Raw genomic sequence first — 26,131 nt, 5'->3', positions numbered from 1 at the left:
TCAATCTTGTGAACCTCCACTCCTCCCCACCGCGCCGTTATTGTGATTTAAATTATCAACTCCTTTTGTGCAATGCTCCTACATGGCCCCACACTATGATGTGATTTCCTATTCATAAATTTCTTATCTTGTATTTTTTAGTTGAACCAGTTCTTAAAACTGGAATTATTATATGTCCCTCCTCCCCTGCAGCCCAAAAAACAATTTTTAAAAAATCTCTCTTCCAAATTGGAACCTATAATTAAATTTATTTGCATCAAGTAATTAAAAGCTATTCCTTTCTCTAAAGTCAACTATTGTGAGAATAGTCTGCCCTCCATATGTCTGTGTCCGGCATCTGTGGAGTCAACCAACTGCAGATTAAAAATATTTTTTTGAAATTGCATTTGTACGAACATGTAGACTTCTGTTTCTTGTCATTGTTTTCTAAATAATATAGTATAACAACTATTTTCATAGCATTTACAGTGTATTAAGATTAGAAATCTAGAGACGATTTGAGGTATGTAGTCGAATGCATAGACTCAGTGCAAATACCACCCCATTTTATACAAGGAACTTGAGCATTCTCAGATTTTGGTATGCATGTAGAGGTCCTAGAACTAATTTCTCTCAGATACTGAGGGCCAACTGTACATCTACAGGAGAGAATTTATGGAGAAAAAGCTGGTCCTGTCCAAATAGTGAAGATGGAAAGGTCTTCTCAAAGTATATGATGACCTCTAACATTCTGGACATTAATAACCTTAAAGATACTAAGATTTCCCAATTTCCCATTTGACCAGGTTTCTTGAGGGTCCTCTAGATCAGTGTTATCACATTAGTCTTTCTGCAAAGATAGAAATGTTCTAAAATCTGCCTAGTCCATTATGGTAGCCATTTACCACATACTGCTATTGGGTACTTGAAATATAGTGTAGTACAACTGAAGAACTGATTAAATATCATTTAATGTTAAGCTAAATTAAGTAAGAACATGTGGCTAATGACAACCACATTGGACAACACAGCTCTAGACAATTGTGTGGTTCTAAAGAATTTCAATGTTCCAAAAAACTTTCACCTCTCTTGTCCTCAAAAGTTATCACAAATACCTTAAGTGAATTAGTATAGAAGATTTGGCTGACTGAAATCTTCTGGTTTGTGAGGTACTCTGGTTTGGGAAAGGAAGGTGGGATATTGAGTCTCACACGTATAGATTGGGTTGCATTCTAGCCGTGCCAGTCATGATCAGGTAGCTTGGGTCTACTTTTTCCTTTCCTATCAGACTCCTCATCTATAAAATAGAAATATTATGTTCTGTTTCCTGGGGCTGTTTTGATGATTAAGTGAAACAACACATGTAAAACACTTGGCATAGCCTTTGCTAATTATGTTGGCTAGTAAACTGTACATCTGATTCATACAGAGGTTTCTGTTTCTCTTAACCCAAGCATGTTTCTAAAGAGCACTCCAAAAGGCAGCTTTGTTATTTTAATATTAGACTGTGTGACTATCTCTAAGTGTGTATCTATTGAGAAATACGTTCTTCTGAGAAGTTTAATCTGTCTGAAAATGTATTACTAATAATGTTTGTCTATAACTTTACTACTCCCTTCTCACCAGTACTACCAACAAGTAAGGGGAGGTTAGTGTGACAAAGATTACTGATATCATTTTTCTGAGCTATTAGTGTTGCTTCATTTAATTGGATATTAAGGCTTATTTTTTCCAGATTATCTTCATAATTATTTACTTTCCCTTAATGTGCCTGTACTATGGTACAAAATAATGGAAGGCATTACCATGCAACATCATTTTTATTTTGCCTGGGAAGATTGGCACAGTAAGGGTTTTGTATAAATGAATGAAAGTTCTAGAAAATTGAAAGTTTAAACTTATTAGACATCAGCACATTAACTTTAAGTGCTTTTTAAATGGAAATCTTTCTGAAACGTAGAATGTTTTGTAAATGAAAAGTGTTTTACAACCCTTCTAAAAAGCTGTTGTTTGAAAACTTAGGCCATTAAGGAGATTAAAACTTCATTGCAGAGTTAGAGGGTGATACTGAAACCAGGCCTGTTTTGCCAATCATACAGTATACCAATCACTGAGACAACAGGTTCTGAAAAAGAGAGTTTATTTTCAGGCAGCCAAGCATGGAGATGAGAGCCCCAAGTCTTAAATCCACCTCTCTGCGGATAGGGTTTGGGGCTATTTATGGGATAAAGAATCAGGGTGATTTAAGGTGCAGGGAAAGGTGATTGGTGGTAAAGTCAGTTGTCTGTGCATGCTTAATCCAGCTTCATGGTCACCCATCAGAAACCTGTACAATCCCAAGCGAAGAGTTGGTAGTTTCAACCAAAATGGCCTTCAAGTCCCTGAAAAGTAACCAGGGCATCTGTTGTCACTGTAACCCATACATTTGAGGTGTTATAGGTAGCAAAGCTAGGAGGAGGCTAATAATATAAAGCTTAGTTGGTGATCTTTAAGTGGCTCTTAAAGTCAACTAAAGCAAGTAATCAAAGGATTGCACAGAAGCTCAGAGTCAGAGAAACAAAAAGTACAAAGAGTTGGTTAAAATATATGAAAAGAGACCAGCTGTTTGTTGGCTGGTAATTTTCAAAGTTAGGATTCTGTCCTCAGACTTGGAGACTGAGGTCTTATTCTTCTATTCATTCATAATGGCTCTCAGGTCCTTGAGAGATGCTTCTGAGCTATAAAAAACATATATTTATAATAGTAAACTCCAATTTTGGTAATACCTAGAAGATTATAGCCCATCAGGCAAGAGCTTGGTTTAAAGGGGAACACAAAACTAGATTACCTTCTGGTGATGGGATATGGAGTGATAATAACTGATATGAAAAGCACAATTTGCCCCAATTATACCTACTTGCCTCAAATCACCAGTCTTTGGTTTTCCCATTGAAGGTGACACTGTGTATGTGGGGTGATACAGGCTGCTTTCTGACCTAAAGCCCCCTCTGTTTTGTGGCCATGTGCCATGGGGATCATGCACCATCTTTGTGGACGGCTGCTCTATATGGATCCAGAGCTAAGGAAAGAAAATGTGAGATTTTACCCCATAGTGCATCCATAGGCAGCTTCTAGAGAAAAATTAGTGCTATTCCTTTCTGTGAAACATTATCAAATGATTCCCCTGATTTTATTCCTTTCACTCTTGTAACCTTGGAGTCAATCAGCCTTGCAGGTTTCAAAATCTACAATCTGTATTGTCCAAGACTCTTTGGTTGCATCACCTTGGGTGGTGTCTTTTGCTTATCCTTTGACATTTGATTCCAATACGCCACCTGCCTGCTCATTCTTCCCAGACTCCTTCAGTGATCTGCTTCCATAGCTCTTCAAGTTAAGTCTATTTTGTACATAATGATACTTACTGATCTACATTGAGTGTTCACAAATGCTACATGCTCTTTTATGAATAGATAAGGTGATCAAGAAAAGTTGGTTAAATAAACAAATTCAGTACTTAATGGTTTTCTTTTTAATTTATTTGCTATTCTGTCATTTTTCCTACTGCTTTTAAAATACATGCACCAATGGTTTTCAGTCCGCTAATTGTGATTTCTCAGTTCATGTCCAGTTACACATAACTATTGACCCTGCTATTTCTGATTTCAAGGGTCCTGCTTAGAGGAGGGCCTATTGAATGCTGTATTAGTCAACTTTGCATTGCTATATTGAAATACCTGAGGACATTAGTGTAATAAACAGAAATGGTGTATTTAACTCATGTTTTGGAAGTTCAAGTCCAGGATCAATGGTCCCATTGGGTTGGGTCTCTGGTGAGGGTGCCAGATGGCAATGGTGAGAGTGCATGTCCAAGGGAGCAATCATCTCTCACACCAGAGACACTGAGAGACCAGGGTCCCACAATCTCCTGAGGAGCATGTCCCCAATGACTCCCACTAGGTCCCACCACTTAAAGGTCCACAGCACCCCCTAATACTACCATCCTGGGAACCAAGCCTTTATATGTGGCACTTTGAGAGACACTCAAATTATACCCTAAATCATAGCAAATCCCTTCATTTAGAAGATACATATCCAGTCAGACATCCCCATTCCATCCTCTTTTGGTTGTCATCACCCACATTCTGCATTGTGGTCAGATGCATACTTGTTCAGGAGGGGCACTGCAGAGTTCCTGACCTGTTTTACAAGGTGATGGGAGAATGAGGAGTTAAAGTTCAGACCATTTCTATATAAATATCCACATTATTATTATGCATGCTATCCTTTATTGTCAAGGATCAATGAGTAAAATACTACTAGTAACTGTAGTATTTTAGGCAAACCACATTTAAAAGTTGGAAGGGCTTTGGGAATTATGAAGCCAAGTCCTTTATCAAATCTTTTGACTTTGCTATGCGCTGAATTTTTTCTAGCTAGTTGGTGGTTATGTTGGATGTTTTCTTTTTGCCCCTGTAGATTTATGCTCCCCTCCCCCCCATTCTCCTTCACCTCCCTCTTGGCCCTAGGAAGTTGATGGCTTGTATGGAATATATCAAAGGTTCCTTTGCTTTCTGGTTTCCCATTGAATTTTTCCACAAAGGAGTGCCACTGGGAGGAAGATGGAGATAGAGTAACCCACTAAGCTAGCTGTGTCCCTTGATTAGAGATCATAGCTTCTGTCAGATGACCATCTCCCTACAACTCCAGGTTCTAGTAATAGAACTTTTCCTGGAGCCTTCAGGCCTAGGACTGGTACAAAAACTTCCTGTTTCTAGTCTCAAGTCCTGTCTTCTCCCTTGTGGTTTTCCTGTACTCTGCCCAGGCTTTTTATAAATAACCTCTTTTAAAAACTCTTCTTAAATTGCTCTCTTTGAGGGGTGCCATCTAATTTCTGCCAGGAGCCACCCTGCCCAGTAGAGTCCTAGGAGCCAGGTCTCCTGGACTGCCAAGCCTAGGCTCTTTTCATTGAGACTAGTCCCCTTCAGTCTTGAGTCCCCAAGTGACTGATAGAGATAGAAGCCTCCTGTGCTAGTCCACAGTGGACATGTGATATAAATGCAAAACAAAGCATCTTTTTATGTTTAACCACTGAGATTTGAGGAATTTTGATATTAGATCTTAGAGCAGCCCATCATTGAGGGCCTGTTTTTTTCATCTTTAAATCAGGGAAAATTGTAATACTATCCTACTTATAGAGTTTTATAGACTAAATGAGATTATAAAATGGTTAGCATGGTGGCTGCTTCATGGTAAATTCTCAGTAGTAGTTGTTATTATCAATGTTAATGTTTCTTCAACAATTGGGTTATAAACAATTACTGTGTCATATAATGGTAAACTACTAGAGTAAAGGTTCCATATCAGGAGCCACAAATATTGTTCTTGCAGTAAATAATTCAGAAAACAACTTTTAAAAAGGACTCATCTCTATAGATTTTTTTCCTGTTGTGTAGTCTGCTAAATTGCATTTCAGGGTAAAGTAAAAAGGTTGACTTTGTGTCTTGTGTTAACACTTACATTATGAAAGTGATGTGACATTTAATTAAGAACTATAGTTGGGCTGGGAATGTGGCTCAAGCAGTAGCGCGCTCGCCTGGCATGCGTGGGGCGCTGGATTCGATCCTCAGCACCACATACAAATAAAATAAAGATGTTGTGTCCACCAAAAACTAAAAAATAAATATTTAAAAAATTCTCTCTTTAAAAAAAAGAACTATAGTTGTTGGGCAGATGCTTTATTGATGTCTAGTTATGTCATGATATAGGACATTTTTTAAATCTAAATTATTTTTGTGCTTATAAATGAATTAAACTTTTTGTAAATGAAGACATATTGGGGATAGTGTCATTTTGAAATTTCCCTTAATTCCTAACAAAAACACAGAAAGTAGAACAGTAAAACAAAGACAGAGATGAAACTAGCTGCCAGAGTATCCCACCAGGAACAGCAAGACTTGGGCACAGGAATAGCAGCTGCGCAGCAGGGGAAAGGAGTTGTTGATCCTTTTGAATGTCAGGAAACACAGAAATTTACCACCAATATTTACATTATAAAGGAGAAATCCCCACTGGGATTAAAGAACTATGTGGGCTGAATGAAATCAGTTAAAACTTGGAGGGGCTTTACAGACTCAAATTTATGGAAGAGTGCAAGGAGACTGGAGGAGGTTAGAGGCCATGTGAGTGATCTTGGGTTCTCAGAAATACCAAGCAAAGATCTCTCTGGAAGTAGAGTCACCTCCTAAACAGGAACTGCTAGGACTATGAACCCCGATTGACAGGGTGTTAAAGGAGAAAGGCAGCATAGATAGTAATGGAGGAGGGGACCAGAAGCAGTGGATTTCAGAAAGTATTGGGGAAGTGTCCATATTTTTAATAGTTCCATGTAAAACCAGAAGAGGGAGTCCTAGAGCCATGATACTAGGGAAGTCCTAGGGGCCTACTTTCTGTTCTTTATCCACTTCACTTAAATATGAACAATAGAAATGGATTGAGGTTGGACTTCATGCAAATATTGTATGAAGAAAAACAAGGATAGCCCCCATAAATAAGAAAGCAACAGATAAGGAAGTCATGGCAGAAAAATTGGACCCCTTCAAAGGATGAAACTTGATTCATATTCCTAAAGAAGCTAATGCAAATTGAGAAAATGAAATTATTAAAGATCTGCATGCATCAGGATTGGAAAATTTGGAAACTAGAGAACTAAATAATATGCCTTTATGAGAAGACAGTTGACAGAAGGGAATAGAGGGGGAAAATAGCAGAATGAATGAGACCCAGGGGAAAAAAGTCCATTTTCTTTAAAATTGGCAAAAGTAAATGATAGTGTCAGGAAATGTCCCTTTGGGTGATTAAACTATAAGGAAAGGCATGCAGATGGCTACTATAAAATTCAAATATCTGTTCCTTTTATGTGAAAGAAAGGGTTTGATATTGGAATGGGACACATGGGGAGTATGCAAATTTCATTTCTTGAACTGATGGTGAGAATAAGACTAACAGGCTTATAATAACTCACTATGCATCTGGTTTGGTTTTCTAATTGTATCAGTTACTAATGCTTTTTACTAAAATTATAACAGAAAAACCTGGCTAATACCAGCTTTAAAAATAGACATTCATCTTAGGTACTGGTCACAGGTTAGTGTCATGGGTCCTCTTACAATAAGGCATCGGGGTATTCGGTTTGCTGCACTGCCTCTGGGTTTCACTCACATCAGTTGCTCCATGGAGGAAAACTGGGTACATGCATCTGGCTTTATTCCATATAAGAAGAAGTGAGACTCTTTTCAAGGAGAGCTGGGAATGTGAGTTCTGAGCTTCTACAGACTTTAAGGTAGATTCCAATGAAGAAGCAGGTGGTCAGGTATGAGTGTTGAGAGAACACTGCTGCATGTATACATTAGAGCCCTGGTTCTTACCCATCAATCATATTGCCCCCTGGGGAATATTTGGCAAGAGCTAGAAACATTTTGGATGTTATAATTGAGAAGAGCTGGGACTAGGGTTGTGGCTCAGAGGAAGAGTGCTTGCCTAGTATGCATGAGGCCCTGGGTTTGATCCTCAGCACCACATAAAAATAAAATAAAGGTATTGTGTCCACCTACAACTAAAAATTAAATAAATAACAATTGAGAAGAGCAGTGCTGCTTACTGGCATCTGGTAAGTAGGGGCCAAGGATGCTGCTAAACATCCTGTGATGTACAAGCCAACCTCCCTCAACAAAGAAATTATGTTTCTTTGTCAATAGAGCTGAGGTTAAAGAACCCTGTTCTGGAGATGTGATTATCAAAGTATAGTCTGGGAGCCCTTGGGAATTCCTCAAAACCTTTTCAGTGGTCCATCAGATCAAAATTGATTTAATAACATAAATATATTATTTTTCTTTTTTACGCTCCTCTCTCACAAGTGTACAGTGGAATTTTCAAGAGGTTGCATAACATGATATTGACTGTCTGTTGCTTAGGTACAGAAACAGGTGTGAGAAGCTTCTCCTTCCCACTAATCCTCAAGAGGTTTGCAAGAATGTGAAAGCATGGCTCCCTTTTCACTTTTTTGATTTATAAAATGTAATTATTTTTATTAAAACATGTCATGTGGGACTGGGGTTATGGCTCAGAGGTAGAGTGCTTGCCTAGCATGTCCAAGACCCTGGTTCAATCCTCAGCACCACATAAAAATAAATAAAATAAAGGTATTGTGTCCATCTACAACTAAAAAATAAATATTTTTTAAATGTCATATTAATACAATAGATTATTATTATTAACATCAAATGAATAAATGTTCAGTTTTTCATGTTTATTCAATATAATAAATATTGGTAGCTGTAGCCCATAAAACTAAGGCTCTTTGTGGGCCACACAAATTTTAAGGTTGTAAAGGAATTCTGAGGTAAGAAGTTTGAGAACCACTGATCTGGAGACCAGCTGAGTTTTAAATGACTAAAAAATGTGAAAACTATAAGAAGCATAATAATGGCTGGTCACGGTAGCACAAGCCTTTAATCCAACCTAAACGTGTGGCTGAGGCAAGAGGATCACAAGTTCAAGACCAGCCTCAGCAAGTTAGTGAGACACTGTCTCAAAAAATAAGAAGGGCTGAGAATGTAGGTCAATGGTAGAGCATCCCTGGATTCAATCTCTAGTACCACATAAAAGTAAAATTTAATTTAAAAATAAAAAGAAGTTGGGCTGGGGCTGTAGCTCTGTAGTAAAGCACTTGCCTTGCATGTGTGAGGCACTTGGTTTACACCACATAAAAATAAATATACTGTGTGTTCAAAAAAATAATAATAAAAAAATAAAAGAAGTATAATTATGTATAGTGAAGACTCATTAATAATGAAGACTTTCATTATTTCACAAACATTTATTACAGTCTTCTGTGTACCCTGACATTATCTGGGTTCTGGGAGCACAGTGCTCAGCCAAACAGGGTTTCTGCCTTCAGGGAGATTCTGACTCACCAGAAAAGCCAAAGTATTTTAGGGGTGATCATCATTTTTTTTAAAGTTCTACACCAGGCAATTTCAGAGTGTGATGGAATTACAGTGGAAAGCATGCTGTTCTGGGACAGAGTCCTTAGACACAAAGATCACATCAAACTTCATTTAGATTAGGAAGATCGCCAGTTTCCTTTTTGTTATAGACCAACACTCCATCTTTGACTCCCTTGCTGATTCCGCCTACGATAGGAATTGCCTGTATAAAACTGTAATCAGTGCTGTAAGGGCAGAAACCAAAACTAATTTCTGTGCTTTGGGCCCACTTTTCAGTGACTGTGCTGGCGATATTTAATGAATTGCATGCAGATGTGGATCTTTATGCACTTCTGTTTGGAGAGAGCGTCCTAAATGATGCTGTTGCCATTGTACTGTCCTCGTAAGTAACAGTGTTTCTACTAGGAAAGAGAGACTTTGGTTTCCTGCATGTTTTGGGGCAAATTCAGAAGACTATATCAAAAGTGTTAAATATTGAATTGGGTGTTTTTCTAAATGAGATTTACCAGCTTTGTTTTTAAAGTTTTATTGTTTTGTCCATTCAGCAGCAATCAGAATTCTGACGTGAGCTTAACATGGTGGCTGCAGATTAAATTAAATGAATTTGCCCTGGGCAGTGCTTGGTAGAGTGTGGATACTTCTATTTGTTGATACTTTCAGTTACAATAGTCCCCCCTTATCCTTAGGGGATGTATTCCAAGACCCCCAATCGATGCCTGAAGCCACAGATACTACTTAACCCTATGTATACTTTGTTTATACTCTGTCTCTATGATATTTGTACATACATCTATGATACAGTTTAATTTGTAAATTAAAGTAAGAGATTAGCAATAATAGCTAATAAAATAGAACAATCATTACACTATGGTATAATAAAAGTTATGCAAATATGAGCATATGTATGCATGCTCACTCTGTCTTGCTCTCTCACAATATCTTATTGTACTTTTGCCTTTTCACTTATGGGAAGCACTTTGTGACTTCTCTTTGGCATAGTTGAGGTCCCAGCATCCCTACTCTTGGGTTGCTTGAACATAAGCAGTATGATCTGATAATCTTGAATGGCTGCTTAGTGACTAATGGGTAAATAACATACAACATGGATATATTGGACAGAGGAATTATTTATGTCCTGGGTAGGATAAAGTTGGACAGTATGAGATTTCATGTTACTCAGAGCAGCACATAATTTAAAACGTATGAATAATAATTATAAATTATTATTTCTAGAATTTTCCATTTGTATTTTCAGACTGTGGTTGACCTCAGGTTAACTGAAACTACAGGAGTGAAATAGTGAATGAGGTGTGACTGTTGTATCATCATGTAAAACCAGTACAATCTTTTTAAACTTTCTTTTTTTTTTTTAAACCTCAGGTCTATTGTTGCCTACCAGCCAGCAGGGCTGAACACTCATGCCTTTGATGCTGCTGCCTTTTTTAAGTCAGTTGGCATTTTCCTAGGTATATTTAGTGGCTCTTTTACCATGGGAGCTGTGACTGGTGTTGTGACTGCTTTAATATCCTTTTTATAGTTTGTACCCCTGCCTGGGTATGCGTATGTGACATTACACTTTGAGAGTTCTCAGATCTTCCTTTCAGATCAGATTCTTAAATTGGTTGTTCCAATGGGGTGTAGTGATTCCTGAAATGTGTCCCTCAGGTGATGTACCATGGTTGGGCCCCTAGCTAAGAGTCTAAGAAAAATATTGGGAGGGAGGCTCTAATACTCTGCTTTGTCCTCACTTTTGCCTACCCCTCCTTGCTTGTGAACCAATTCGAGTATCAATTGAAGGGGGGTAAAAAAAGCTGAGAAGTATGTAGGAGACTAGGGATCAGGGACCACCAGCTTGGAAGGACTTTAGCCTCAGGTTGCTGCTACTGTCTGCTGATCAAGGCCATGTGGGTGTTAACATGATCAAAACTAGCTGGGGGCCATCCATGGGAATTATTCTACAGTGGTCTTCCATGAGCAAATGATGGCACAATCTTTAATTTAAAATAAACAAACAAACAAAAAAACACAAACAACCAAAAATGCAAAATGTAGAAAGAGCTCCACAAATGTGTTCTTTCATCATATCCTCTTTGATGAGCATTATAAATGTAGTGTGAATCACATCAATTCAATAGGCAATCAGTGTAGATAATACAAGGATTATGATAAAATTATTAATGAGATTTTGTGCATTGAATTTGTGCTCTACATCTTTGAAATATGATGAGTATTTTGTTCTTTGCACATCTCAGTTCTGACTAGCTGCATTTTAAGTGTTTAGTAGCCACATGGGGGTAATGGATACTGTGTTCAATAGTGCAGATTTAGGTGGTCTTGTTCACTGAGGCCTTTTTGGTACCCTGGAACTTATTGCTCAGTGAACTCATTCATGAGATGGTTATATGACAGCCCCATGTTGAATGGTAGTGTCAGAAGATGAATCTGTGCTGTTGCCAAAAGGAGACACCAGCACCTGGTAGCTGATTTTGAGACTTGCACATTTCTTTCTTATTGTCCCATGTCTTCATTAGGCATAATCTGTGTACTCCGACTATAATGACCCACAGGGTTTGTATTCTTAGGCCTGCCTGCCTGAGGCCCTCCCAACTCTGCCAGAACTAACCTACCAGGCAAGCCTGAGGCCAGAAATGTATTCATATTAATTATAATAAATAATTCACATATTGTACAAGTCACCCACTTAAAGTATAAACTTCAATAGCTTTTCTAACCATAAAGTAGATGCTCAACTGTAGTTATTAATTTTTAAAAAATCCTAGCCAGGCACCATGATGCATGAGTGTAATCCCAGCAGCTCAGGATGCTGAGGCAGGAGGATTGTAAGTTCAAGGTGAGCCTCAGCAACTTAGTGTGGCACTGAGTAACTCAGTAACACCCTGTCTCTAAATAAAATATTTTTAAAAAAGGGCTGAAGATGTGGCTCAGTGATTAAGTGCCCCTGGCTTCAATCCCTGGTTTAAAAAAAATCATGGTAAAATATATAACCAAATTTGCCATTTAACGTTTTAAGCACACAATTCAGAGGCATTAAGTATATTTGCAATTTCATGTAACCATCCCCACTATCTAGTCCTAGATCTTTTTCCTCATCTCAAACAGAAACTCTGCCCATTCAGTGTTAACTCCCCATTTCCCATTGCCCTAGCCACTGGCAACTTCTTTTCTGTGGGAAAGCATAATTTTATTACCTAAAAAATATGCCTGGACTAGGGGTGTAGTTCAGTGTTAGAGCACTTGCCTAGCTTCAGCAGCAGTAGCAGCAGCAGCAGCAGCTACTGGACCCCAAAAGAGGAGAGGAAGGCAATGCCTAGACCTTAGGGAGGAGTCCTGGGCTGATCAGAGGGTGGATCTTGGTGCCTGGAGCTGCGGTCCTTGACGGGGTGCTGACGTGACCAAGTTTACCAAGCTGCACTGCTTCCCCCTGCTGGAGACGGCACTCTTTTTCCTGATGTCTTGGAGTACATTTCTCTTGGCAGAAGCCTGTGGATTTACAGGTAGGTTCTCTCTTCCCTCAAGCCACCCTTCCCCTAACTGTAGTGGGGGCTGTGGGACTTTGAGTGGCCAGAAGAATTCTTAGCAGCTAGATTTTATTGATTAACTGCTCGATGAGTATCCATATGGAGGATTACTGACCAAGGCTAGGGTTTGGTCTTAAACATAAAGTTTCTAAAAACTACATATTTTTAAGGGTAAAGTTTATTATTCCAAACTCAGCTAAGTTTTTTTTACACATTCTAACCATAAAGTAGGTGTTCAGCTGCAGTGGCTACTGAATATATTCAAATCTTATTTATATCATTCCCCAGATTACTATATCATTTTATAAACAGCAATAATCAGCAAATATGTATTCCTGTAAAGGTAATTTTGCATCTACTCAGATGAGGATGGACACATTTTTTCATTGTTTTGTCTCTGAGCTATTTAATCATTGTTTTTTCAATACTAGGTATTTATGGTGTCAGTGAAATATACAGGTTGAGTATCTCATTATTTGGATTCTTTTAAAATTTCAGACTATTTCTATACACATAATGAGTTAGCTTGAGGAAGAGACCCAAGCATAAATTCAGAATTCACTTATGTTTTATATATACCTTATACACAGATCCAGAACATAATATTTTATAATATTTTTAATAATTTTGGACATAACACAGAGGTTGTACAAGTCACCCACTTTATAGCTAAAAGAGCTAGGAGGCTCTTTTTTTCTTGGAGGTGCTGAATGAACTGTGTTATGCACTTGTTTTTTTTGTTGTTGTTGTTGGGGGGCTACCAGGGATTGAACCCAGGGGCACTGGACCACTTAGCCACATCCCCAGACCTATTTTATATTTTATTTAGAGGCAGGATCTCATGACTTTGAACTGACTTTGAACTCACGATTCTCCTGCCTCAGCTTCCCGAGCCACTGGGATTACAGGTGTGAGCCACACATGGCTGCACTTGTGTTTTGACTACATCCCATCACATGAGGTCAGGTGTGGAATTTCCTACTTGTGGCATCATGTCAGTGCTCAAAAATTTTTGGATTGTAGAGCAGTTTAGATTTTAGAATAGGAATAGGGTTATTCAACATATGTAATATTAGTGTGGTTGATAATGTGAGTTTTTTGCCCTATTCTCTCATTTTAAAGAAATCACTGAATTTTTCCACTAGGAAACTCAAGTACAGTTACTCTATATGATCCAGATAGTTACAGAGAACTTTTATTATCTTTTCAAAATACTACAATGTCTTTATATGCATCATTACTAAATGGCTTACTTCCTTAAAACTTGACTATTCTCTGGGAAGTATAGTCCCATGTATGTCAGTTGTGTTGCATGACAAAATGGTTACCATTAACTGGAAATCTAGATCATCAAGCCTTGGACAAATGGAATAGTATTCTCAGTCTATTTTGTCTGAGGCCCCAGACTATTAAAAAACATGAAGCATTGGTTTGAAATGAAATACACTCATTCTAAAAACAGACATGAATATGACAAAAGTATATGAATGGCCCTCGCAGTCTCTTTGGGGAAATGAATGCTATGGTATATGCCAACTACAGATGGCAAATTTAGAGAGAGAAAATGTGCATAACATTGGAGAAACGGAACGAGTTTGGGGACCTGGCCTTGAAGGAAGAGAGGGCAAAGTTGGGAGAAGGAAAGTTTGGTATTACTGGTGAGGAGCAAAGGGAGATTTCAATAATAGGAAATCTCAAAAATATTTTTGGAAGTTGAAATATGCTAGGTTTGCCTACTACCTTCACTTTTTGTTTCAGCAGGGGTTTTTTCCTGCCTCTTTTTTCTCCATTGACTAAAAAAACCCCCAAATCTCTCCTTACAGGTGTTGTAGCTGTTCTTTTCTGTGGGATCACACAAGCTCATTATACCTACAACAATCTCTCAGTGGAGTCAAGAAGTCGAACCAAGCAGGTAAGACAGGGCCTTGGTATTGAGCGTTGCCTGGTAATACAAGGAAGGGGAGTACAGGGTTTACAATCTCCTTTTCCCTTTTCCATGCAGCTGTTTGAGGTGTTACACTTCCTGGCAGAGAACTTCATCTTCTCCTACATGGGCCTGGCGCTGTTTACCTTCCAGAAGCACGTTTTCAGCCCCATTTTCATCATTGGCGCTTTTGTATCCTTTTCTCATTCTACCATTTTCTACATGGAGAGGTGACCACAGCTGGGGAAGCTCTACTAGTGCTCTTAATTGTTATTGTTGTTATTTTATCTGTTTCAGATGCAGGAATAGGCCAGTTCTACTGATACTTTTTACTGTGAGAAAAAGAAGGCCTAAGTGGTGCTTCATAAAGCTAAATGTCTTTTATTTTAAATACTAGCATTTATGTTCAGGTCATCCTTCCTGCATTTTCTGTAAAAAGGATGGCCTCAGTGTTAAACTGGGGCTTGAGAGATGATTTTTGTTTTGAGTTCCCTTTTGGGTAAGTCTAAAAGTCAGCAGCAATATCAATCTCCACAATTATTTTTGATATTTCATTGTCATGTGAATTCTAAAACAGGGCCTTCTCTGATTTGGGTGGCTGGAAAGTTGCAATCTACTTGCTCTCAACTACCCATCTATCGTGGGCAGCCTTTCTTCACACTGCCCTGAGGTGCTTACAGGCAGATTACACTCTCACCCAAGCTACCCTGCTGCTATGGATCACAATGTGAAAGTCTCCTTTGCTTTTCCCAAAAAAGAAAGGAAGGAAGGAAGTGATGGAAGGAAGAGAAGATACTTGATTTCTTGACTTGGCCCCATTGTGAATATAGTTTTGGAAAGGGAAACATGGTTTTGAGAAGGGAAACACAGGTTTGGGGATGGCTTTTCTTGAGCAAGGAGGAATTCGAGCGCCTAGCAATTAATATAGTAGCTGAAGGTTTCACTCACTAGGTTTCAAATACTATTGTTTTCATTGGGGTGAACTTTTCTGGGGCTTGATTTTAAGATCCTGAGCAGAAGTCTCCTGTTGTTGGACATTTACTTTCACCTTTTTTGAGGCCTCAGAGTAATCTTTAGCTCTTGGAATTTTGGCAGCAAGGAGTGATTTTCTCTTCTGGGCTTTTTATTTTAATTGGTTGTTCAAAACATTACAAAGCTCTTGACATATCATATTTCATACATTAGATTCAAGTGGGTTATGAACTCCCATTTTTTACCCCAAATACAGATGATTGACACTCCCCAAGCTGCTAGATAGCAGTAATGTTGAAATCCTTCTAGTTACAGTGTCCTATGCTCATACTGGTGGCTCATTTCTTAGATTTACACATTCACCAGACAAATAGCTCAAAATCTGAATGATCAGTGTTTTTATTTTTCATTAAGAAGGAGAGGACATGTTGTTTTGATTTGTATTCCTTGCATGCTATCCTGTGAGAGCACAGCCCATGTTTACAGATCAGGGCCTGTGGCTGGGTGAGCAGAGTCCTCTGGAAATCCTAAAGGCTGCTGACCATTTAAGATCTTCTGCTTCATCTCTGGAGTAGAATTTCTTTTATGAACACTACCTGTTTCCTTTTGTTTAAAAAAAGGAAAGAAAGAAAGGAAAAGAAAAAAGAAAAACAGTGCCTTACCCTGGAGGAAACAGAAGATCGTTCCGCCCTGGCTTCTGTCTGAAACAGCTGCAGCTCCTGCAGCTGGCGCTTTGCCTAAACGGAAGCTCCCCATTCCTCTGGCTCCCACAGGGGGTTTCCTTCTCTGACCAGGGGAGTGAGAAGCTCTCTCTGTTGAGTGCTGTCTAAACTTGGCAAGTGACAGATGACTGGTTTCCCTGAATTCTTTGCTTTGCACAGTAGACTTCCTTTTCCACACTCTTCCTTTTCTGTGTTTTATATCTCAAAAAGACATTTCAGCCATTTAGGTAAAGGAATCTCCCTGGGTTGATTCTTATGAGTTATCTGATCATCTCTTTGTTGTATAAATACTTTTAATGTTCCACATCTCTTATTTATAGGTTCTTCCTGGGCATTGAAGTCCCTGGTGTTTACTTGCAAGTGAAGTTTGCAAGCTCTTACCCAGAAAACTTCCTCTTTATAGTTGTTCCAGGATTAGTAATCTTTCTTTCTTGTGATTTTTCTTACAGTAGAGCCCAATGCACAATTTGCTTTTATTAACTCCTCATTTCTGCCATGGTACTTGAATTTATTTTAGACTCATTTTTAGACAGATTGAAGAATTAATCAATACCATTTGAATTAAGTCAGAAAGTTATAACTGTGTTTAACAAGCTAGAAATTATCTCTATGAATGGGAACCTGGGGAACATTGGCCAAATGATACCCATTTTATTGATGAGTGATTTGTCTAGGGGGGAACTACACAGCCTGGCTTCTTTGGGTAGTTCCCTGGATCATGACATTCCTAAAATTCTCTGATCAACCAATTTGTGTGAAAGTGTCTTTCTGGAAACCTGTTGGTCCCTTAACCTTCATCCTGTTGGTCAGGTTGCTATCTTCCTGGGCAGAGCTGCACATATCTACCCACTCTCCTTCTTCCTGAACTTGGGCAGAAGGCATAAGATTGGCTGGAATTTTCAACACATGATGATGTTTTCAGGTAAAAAAAACACAAATATATATGTAATGAAAATTAGTTTTATTTAGCAAGCAATGATAGTATGATTAAAATATAATCAGTGAGGTTCATAAAAAAAACATTCAAATTTCTGGTTCTTTTGTATTACCTACAATGCAGAGCAGGACAGATATATATGTTCAACTGAGTTAATATTGATTTGAAAACCATACTACCAAATGTGAACATTCTCCCTATCGGTATATTTGCATATTTACCACCCAAGGGACCTAGAAATATATAAGTATTCAAAGTGCTCGATTGTTTTCTAGCAGTTGTTTATAACACACAAGCTTCTTAGAAGGACTCCAGACCTAAAATTAGAAGGAAAATAACTAGTGATGAAACAAAGCATGGGTCACATCACTCAGCACCTCTCAGCGACAGTATCCTTTCTTGTAAAGTAAAGTAATTGAACCAAGTAGCAGAAGTCCCTCTTTGTTCCGACTTTCTGTGGAGCAAGAGGAATAAAATACACTCAAAAAGCAAGATAAATCCAAAGCTGGATTTAACAGCTATGACAGTTCTGTTTGATTTACACTGTTGTAACCCTTTTCACTATAAAGCTGAGAGATTCAGAAAAGCCACTGAGGGGACAAAGGGCAATAAAGAAAGATGTAGAGGTAAAGAAGGTAGAAAGCAATTGCCATGAATAGATGATAAAGTGAGAGTGGTAAACATCATATGAGACCCAGGTTAGAGCAAGCATCTCATCACACCAAAGAGAGAAGATATTGGGGGCAAAAGACCATCAGGACCCTTAAAGGTACCTCTGACTTGTGGGGTATGGAGAGAGGGGCAGTACCAGAGGACAGAGTGGGTAGTAGCCACTTTACTGGGATGTAGTGGTTTTAGGGGGGCTCACAGAGATGCCTGGAGCCTAATAAAATCATACTGAAATGACACCAACAGGCAGTGCTCCATGCATCTCTCCTTCTGTCCCAAGCAAGCTTGCCATGAGCATGAATCTATTCCCTGCCATATTGATTGCCTTTCACTCTGACAAACGTTTTTAGATGTCCTCTTTTTATAAGCCAGAGTTCTAGTTTATGAAAGATACAAAGACCAGCCTCCTTCAAGGAGAGGTCACAGTCCTCTGAGGGTGTGGGGAGACAGATGCACAAAGAGCTAATTTCCTCTCAAGAAAGGATGACAACTTGTGCAAAGATGTGTAAAAGACAGGACAAGAAGAGGAGTATTCAAGACCATTTTCACAAAAGGGGTGGCCTTCAAACTGGCCTTAGAAGAAATGAAATTTCAGGAGGCAGCAGGTGGAAAGGCAGATAAGCATTGCTCTATGTGCTTTTTTTCAAGGAAGGACAGCAGTTGTGTTGAAATGTCAGACACATGGAGCAATGCAGAGAGTGAGGTTCCAAAGGAAAAATGCATCTGGTGATCCGAAGCCTTTTGTTTTTATCAAACTTGCCTGTTGGGCTTGTTAAAGCAGATTGTAGGTTCTACTACCAAGGGTGTCTGATTCTGGAGGTGAGCCCCAAGAATTTCCATTTCTAGCACATTCTCAGCTGCTGCTGCTGGGTAAAGGACAGTACTTCAAGAACCACTTTTGTTCAAAGGAGACCACAGAAGCTCCAGAGTTGTCCTAAAGAGCTTGGGTTTTACTCAAGGGCAACAGGAAAACATTGAGAGCTTGATGAAGAAGGGCAGTGACAAGCTTCTGCTTACATATTAGGAAGATGCCAGTGGACAAAAAGAAGACGAATTGGAGATAACTGTCATCTAGGCAAACTTCAAATAGATGAACATTATCTTCTTTACCAAAAGATTGAGATATACACAGTACTATTTAAAGATGCCACCCAAAATATTTTACACTGGGAGAAATTTGGCTATCCAAAGGAACCTATTCTTCAAGGCTTTGAAATGCCTGAGGTTCCCCTTTCATATTGCTTATAGTTTACCTATTAAATTAAAGAAAGATGTCATACATTATCTTTCCCTAGCCCCCCAAATTCTCTTCTTGGTGGCAACATTCCTGTAGAGGCTTAAATATTGACTGATTACCTTGTTGGCTAAAGAGTGATCTAGCTGTATCTAAATAATTCACAGGACAGAGTAATAGAAAACATCAACTTTTTAAATTTTTTTTAGTTGTTGATAAACATGAAGTATCTTTATTTATTTTTATGTGGTGCTGAGAATTGAACCCAGTGCCTCACATAAGCGAGGCAGGTGCTCTACCACTGAGCTACAGCCCCAGCCCCAACTTTTCTATTTTTTAAGGTAACTTTTATTGAGTCACTCCTTTGTGAATTGTAGTGAAGGTCTCATATTAATTGTGAAATTATTGGGAAAGGGGAAATTTATAAACAGATATGATAGGTGTAACTTTTTCTTCTCTTGTGTAATGTACACATTATCTTGTACTTGGTAAGTAAGAATTTATACTAGATGGGTACTAAAGACTGTGAATTTTGTCTTTACCATAAAACAAATTATGAGCATGGTATGAGAACAGAACAGAGGAGCTTAGAAAGTAAACTCTAAAACATGAAAATGTTGGTTAATCTTAATGTACCTCAAGGATCAACAAAGTACAGCTCCAGGGCTAAATCTGGCTGTTGATAATTATATAAACCTGTTTTTATATACCCCACCAGTTCAGAATTCCTTTTATAGATGAATATTTACAATCTATTTGAGGAGAGGGAACAGTAACTTTGAAACCCAATTAATCAAAATATCCCTCTGCAAAGAATTCTATTCTTTTCATTAGTAGACCTTCATTACAACAAAGTATACTCAATTGTTCTTATCATTGTTAATTTTAATCAATAATAATTTGTAGCAACCTGTTTTCTATCTTTTATATAAATACCTATATAACATCCTTGATTTGGTCTCTTGGTCCACCAAACCTGAAGTATTTAATGTCTGGCCCTTTAAAGAAAGAGTTGGCAACCCCTGATATAAGTCAGGCTATATTTTCACTTCTCTGCATGGCTTCCCCCTTTGCTAAGGAAATGCTGCACTGTTTTCCACTAATGTACATTTGACATATTCAGAGCTAGCATGTGTTTTAAGTTTATGTTGACTGGGTAGTGTTTTGATCATAGACTAAGAGAATGTGTGTTATTAACATTTATTTATACTTCTTTTTACTTTTGGTTACTAGCAGGAAAATTATTTAGACAATAAGTGTGTCAGTATCCTAAAATGTGCTGTACAAATTGATGTAGTATTTTTCTCATTGTATTTGGCAATTTTGCAAAACGTAACTTCAAAGAGGAGACAGCCATATACATTTCAGGTTTTTCTTTCTAAGTAAAACAACTTAGCCCCCAAAGCACAAATGGCTGGAGTTCATTACCCACAAGTGGCAGTACTGGATTTTGAGAAGACATTGCCAGTTGTCTTTATCACTAAGAGATCTTCCTCTTTGGTCCCTTCAGGTCTCAGGGGAGCCATGGCCTTTGCATTGGCCATCCGTGACACAGCATCCTATGCTCGCCAGATGATGTTCACGACCACCCTCCTTATTGTCTTCTTCACCGTCTGGATCATTGGCGGAGGCACAACCCCCATGTTGTCATGGCTTAATATAAGGTCAGTTTGGAACCAAGGCCAGTTTTATATCTCAATATGTCAGTTTCTACTGTTCTTGAGAATGTTCAGTGTGCCTTGCAGGTTGTATGCCACAGCTTAGTTCATGAAGTTTTTAGTCTTTTGTTTTGGAGGGGGATTAAATTAAGTTTGGAGTAATGGGGCTTTCCAACAGAAACAAAAAATGTCGTCATTAAAACTTTTGTCAGTACAAACACAGAGAATTAGAATCACCCGGATTTTGCTAGAGCAGTGATATCAGGGCACAAATTTAGAGTATTAAAACTGCAGGAAAGAGAATAGACCTGTAGCCTCTGACAGTCTTCAGTATTTCATGTCCCTTTGCAATGAAACCTGAAGGATAAGCTCATCAGCCAGAAATAGAATTAGAGTTTTGTTTTAGCATGAGATTGTATGCTGTGTCTCTTCTTGCTTGAGTGCACAAAAGGTTGACATTTCCTGTGTAACTCTCATTTGTTGCAGCTGTGTGTCAGTAAAGAGGAACACTGACCCAAGTTTGGTTTTCTAAGAGCATTTGAACTCCAAACTGTGTTTGCAAGCTCCAACACCAGCAATGGAACATTTCCAGAGACCCACAGCTTAACTTGGACTCTGGTTTAAGACAAGCCCCTCTTGCCTTTGAAACTCAGTTTTTCTCAATGTTAAATGAAGGCACTCTGCCACATTACCTCTAGGGCCCTTCTGCTCCAAGTGTTGCAGTTTCAGATCTACAGGGAATGCCATGATGGTGATGGGAACCAAGAGATAATTGTGTACTAAGATGTGAGGAATCATTCTGTGAAAAGCCACCAGGTGGCAATGTTTTTCCTTTCTCTGCTGGCTTTTAATTTGCATTACCTTCTCGAGATGTAAAATAGCTTGGAGGAGAAAAAATGAACAAAGATCTTCCAGCCATCCTTAGAGTGAGGGAAAAAAAGTAGAACTTGAAAGAATAGCCTCTTCTACCTGAGGCTTTTGTATTGATGGCAGGTAGGGATTCCTGGGCTTGAGCACTACCAGCTACCATTTCTGGGTTAGGGTGTCTCTACTTGCAGATAAAGGTGGGAGCTTATCATTGATAGTTATAATCATCATTACATTTGTGTTGCAGGTATTGTTTTAGATATCATGCATGTACTAAGATAATTCTCATAACATTCCTGTAAGGGAGATATACTATTATTTCTATATTATTGGGGAAACTGAGACGCAGAGCAACAACTTGCCCAAGGTCACAGAGCTTTAAGTGGATGAAATAGGATTTGAACTCAGGCAGTCTTACCAGAGTCCACATGCTTAAACACTGTGTTGTACATCCTGTTAAAAGGGTTGCTGTGCTAACAACTACTTTGATGTCATGAAATTTGGAATGGTTAGAATTTCAGCTTCCTGACATGAATCTCAAGGGTTGGATGAAATAAAATAATCCATTCTGGGGAACATAAACCTGAGGAAGAAAATTTACAGTCTTGTGGTTTTAAACTTGAGACATAAGATAGTACCATCTTTGGGTTGGGGCTGTGGCTCAGAGGTAGAGCGCTCACCTACCATGCATGAGGCACTGGGTTTGATCCTCAGCACCACATAAAAATGAAATAAAGATATTGTGTCTACCTATAACTAAAAAATAAATATTATAAAAAAGATAGTACCATCTTTGTTTTGTGTAGCAGGATGAGGGTAAGAAAGGGGGATTGGTTCTGCACACAGTTTAGAACCTTTACCTTAGGTCATCTCTGAGATTATTTCTTGTTCCTGTTTGTCTGATCACCCAGTAAGTGCCCTGGATGCTCAGAGCCTGATTAAATCATATTTGATTTTCTAAGTCTTTTTCTATTTCCACCCTTATCCAAACATATGCAGGACCAAATAATTTTCTACAGAGTAGAGAGTAGATTTGTTTGTATTTTTCATGACCCTTTTCAAAAAGTGGGTCATTAAAACAATCCTAGCCAGAGCTGAGAACATGAGCAGCTTTCCTTCAGCTACATAAACTGCAGGTAAGGGAAGGATGTTGAACTAGGCTAGAAATGGATAGGAAGGGGCTGGGGATGTGGCTCAAGTGGTAGCGCGCTCGCCTGGCTTGCGTGCGGCCCGGGTTCGATCCTCAGCACCACATACAAACAAAGATGTTGTGTCCGCCGAGAACTAAAAAATAAATATTAAAAATTCTCTCTTTCTCTCTCTCTCTCCTCTCTCACTCTCTCTTTAAAAAAAAAAAGAAATGGATAGGAAGGAGGTAGCAAGAATTGCTACTGAGCGAGCAACAAACAGTATTTGCTTTAGGAGTCATTTTCTGACATCTTACTGTGTACTAGGTGCTATTTTCTAAGTGCTTTCTGTATATAGTTGGCCCTCATTTTTGTAGGTTTCAATGAACTATGGATTGAGAAATTTTGGGAAATATTGTTTCTGTGCTGAACAGGTGCAGATTCTTTTCTTGTCATTATTTCCTAAATATATAGTATAACAACAATTTACATAGCATTTGAATTATATTTGGTATCATAAATAATCTAGAGATGATTTAACCTATCTGGAAAGGTGTGCATAGGTTTTATGCAAATAAGATGTTCTTTCCTATGAGGGACTTAAGCATCTGAAGATTTTGTTATCCAAGAGTGTCCAGGAACCAATCCCCTGTGGATACTGAGGAATGACTGTATTATGTTAACGTCTTTAATAATGCAATTATGTATTTATAAATATACACTTTTATTCTGGTGTTGTGAATATTCTTTGAATGAGGAAACCAATACATAAAGAGGTTAGGTAGCCTGGCTTTGGTCTCATAGTTACATGATGACAGGTCAAGGTCTTATGCAACTCTGAAGTCTGTGCTCTTATTTAGTCTTCTAGAATACCTGGGTAAAGCAACAGATTCCGATTTTGTGGGGCCTAGAGCTTTATTTAGTCTTCTAGAATACCTGGGTAAAGCAACAGATTCCGATTTTGTGGGGCCTAGAGCTTTTATACAATTTAGGGAGCTCCTTTACATTGCTCATACAAAATCAGGTATAAGTAAATATTTTGCTGAAAATATATAAAGGTGAATTTTGCTGAATAGAATGAGAAATAAATTATAGTATGTTTCAAAGTTTTCAAAAGTTAATAATAAATATAAATATCAGTATCCAGAAAAATAATAGAACGTTTTATTTATTAGCTGTCTGACAGCTGTACAAGTTGAGCATCCCTAATCTGAAAAACCCAAAATTATAAATACTCCAAAATCCAAAACATTTTGAGCACTGTGACTCTCAAAAACATTCAGATTTTAGAGCATTTTACATTTCATAATTTGAGGTTAAGGATACTCAACTAGTAAAGTCTATGCAAAATTTGAAAATCCAAAAACTCTAAACACTTCTGGTCCTAAGCATTTCAGATAATACTAATACAGATAATGTGTAATACTTTTTTCCTACTTTTTAAAATCTGCCTACTTTTTGATCCCCTTTTCATATAATAATTTTATAATATATACAGAGAGAATAGAAATATAAATCAGTCTTTTCTCTCAAGCATAGGTGGTCAATATTTGCTATTATTTGTAATTTGTATTTTAGAAAGCATTCTTTCAGCTTTATTACTTTTTATTGGTAATGTCACGTAAAATTTTGAAATTGTCAAATTTAGGAAAACCTCAATCAAAATTTTCTCATATGTGAGCCAGAAGATTTGAGGGCATAAAATTTTTTATGCAGCATCATTTTTAAAAACCTTATTATATTTTGAAATATTTACAGATTCACAGGACATTGCAAAAATAGAGCCAAGAGATGCCATGTGTGTTTCACCCATTATTTTTCTGTTCATTACATCTTGTATACCTATGGTACAATATCTCAGTAGGAGCTGGTATGGGTTCAATGTGTGTGTGGTTGTATGCCTACTTTTTAAAACTCATATTTGATTTTCTAAAGACTATCTTTGTATACCTTCTTTGGTAAAATATCTGTTCAATGTTTATCACATCTAGGCTCACATAAGCATCATCTGCACTCAAGATACAGAACTTTTCCATCAGCATGAAGATGTCCCTAGTTTCACCCTGTATTTCATATCCACCACCATCCATAACACCTGGCAACCTCTAATTTGTTCTTTTGTCATTTGAGAACATTATATAAATGGAACCGTACAGTATATAATCTTTTGAGATTGACTTTTTTTTTCCTACTCAGCCTAATGCCCTGCAGAGGTTGTCTCATATATGAATGGTTTATTCCTTTTTATTGCTGAGTAAAAGTCCATGGTATGGATATACCATACTTTGTTTAACCATTCACCCCTTAAAGGAAATTTGTGTACTTTCTGGTTTTATGGCTATCATAAATAAAACTACTGTGAATATTTGTGTATAGGTTTTTGCATTGGCATGGTTTTCCTATCTCCAAGATACATGTACAGGAGTATGACTGCTAGGTCAGAAAGTAAATGTGTGTTTAAATTTCTAAGAGCCAGGCGTGGTGGTGCACACCTATAACCCAGCAGCTTGGGAGGCTGAGACAGGAGGATTGCAAGTTCAAAGCCAGCCTCAGCAATGGAAAGGTGCTAAGCAACTCAGTGAGACCCTGTCTCTAAATAAAATACAAATAGGGCTGGGGATGTGGGTCAGTGGTTCAGTGCCCCTAAGTTCAATCCCTAGTACCAACAACAACAACAAAAAATTTCTAAGAAATTGCCAAACAGTTTTCCAGGGTGGCTGTACCATTTTATATCCCCACCAGCAGTATACAAGAGATCCAGTTTCTTAGCATCCTTGCCAACACTTGGTATTGCCACTATTTTTCATTACATCTATTCTAATAAGTTTGTGGGGATAGGTCATTGTGATCTTAATTTGCATTTCTCCTCTCATGGCTAATGATGTTGAACATCTCTTCATGTGTTTATTTTCCATAAACATACCTTCTTTGGTAAAATATCTGTTCAATGTTCAAGTTTTTTGTCCATTTTTAATTGGATTATTTATTTTTTATTGATTTTTGATAATTCTTCATTCTAGATGCTAGACTTTTGTCAGGTATATGATTTCTAAATATTTTCTCCCAGACTGTAGTTTGTCTTGTTATCCCTTTAATAGAGTTTTAGAGCAGAAGTTTTAATTTTGATGATGTATAATCTTTTTTTTTTCTTTTACAAATCATGCATTTGGTGTCATATCTCACTGAGGACTCTTGACCAAGCCCTAAGTCCTGAAGGTTTTCTTCTGTGTTATTTCCTTAAAGTTTTTTTTTTTAATTGTGTGGTTTAATAAAATGACTCAAAGTTACTTTTTTGTAAAAGAAGTGAGGTTAGGTTGAAATATTATTTTCTTTACCCATGACTACCCAGTTGTTCCAGTATGATTTATTAGAAAGACTATATTTACTCTTTTATTTTACTTCTTTGTCAGAAATCAATTGTCTATGTGCATTGGAGCCATTTATGTTCTGCTCCATTGATTTGTGGGTCTGTTCTTCCTATAATACCTTGCTGTTTTGAGAACTATAGTTAATACTGTA

At 37.9% G+C, this 26,131-nt stretch overlaps 1 protein-coding gene across 2 annotated transcripts in view; it reads left to right on the top strand.

Annotated features, from left to right (window-relative positions):
• SLC9A7 (solute carrier family 9 member A7) overlaps positions 1-26,131 on the top strand; it is a 146,366-nt gene that overhangs the window by 83,715 nt on the left and 36,520 nt on the right. For both annotated transcript variants that reach the window (XM_081277314.1, XM_081277313.1), the window contains exons 6-12: positions 9,240-9,345; positions 10,344-10,485; positions 12,373-12,478; positions 14,326-14,414; positions 14,505-14,618; positions 16,931-17,042; positions 20,471-20,624. In XM_081277314.1, coding sequence (XP_081133440.1) covers positions 9,240-9,345; positions 10,344-10,485; positions 12,373-12,478; positions 14,326-14,414; positions 14,505-14,618; positions 16,931-17,042; positions 20,471-20,624 — 823 coding nt within the window. The remainder of the gene's footprint in view (positions 1-9,239; positions 9,346-10,343; positions 10,486-12,372; positions 12,479-14,325; positions 14,415-14,504; positions 14,619-16,930; positions 17,043-20,470; positions 20,625-26,131) is intronic.

Source organism: Spermophilus citellus (assembly GCF_964194105.1).
Source record: "Spermophilus citellus genome assembly, chromosome: X".
NCBI lineage: Eukaryota > Metazoa > Chordata > Mammalia > Rodentia > Sciuridae > Spermophilus > Spermophilus citellus.
This window is presented reverse-complemented; position numbering and strand designations above follow the sequence as displayed.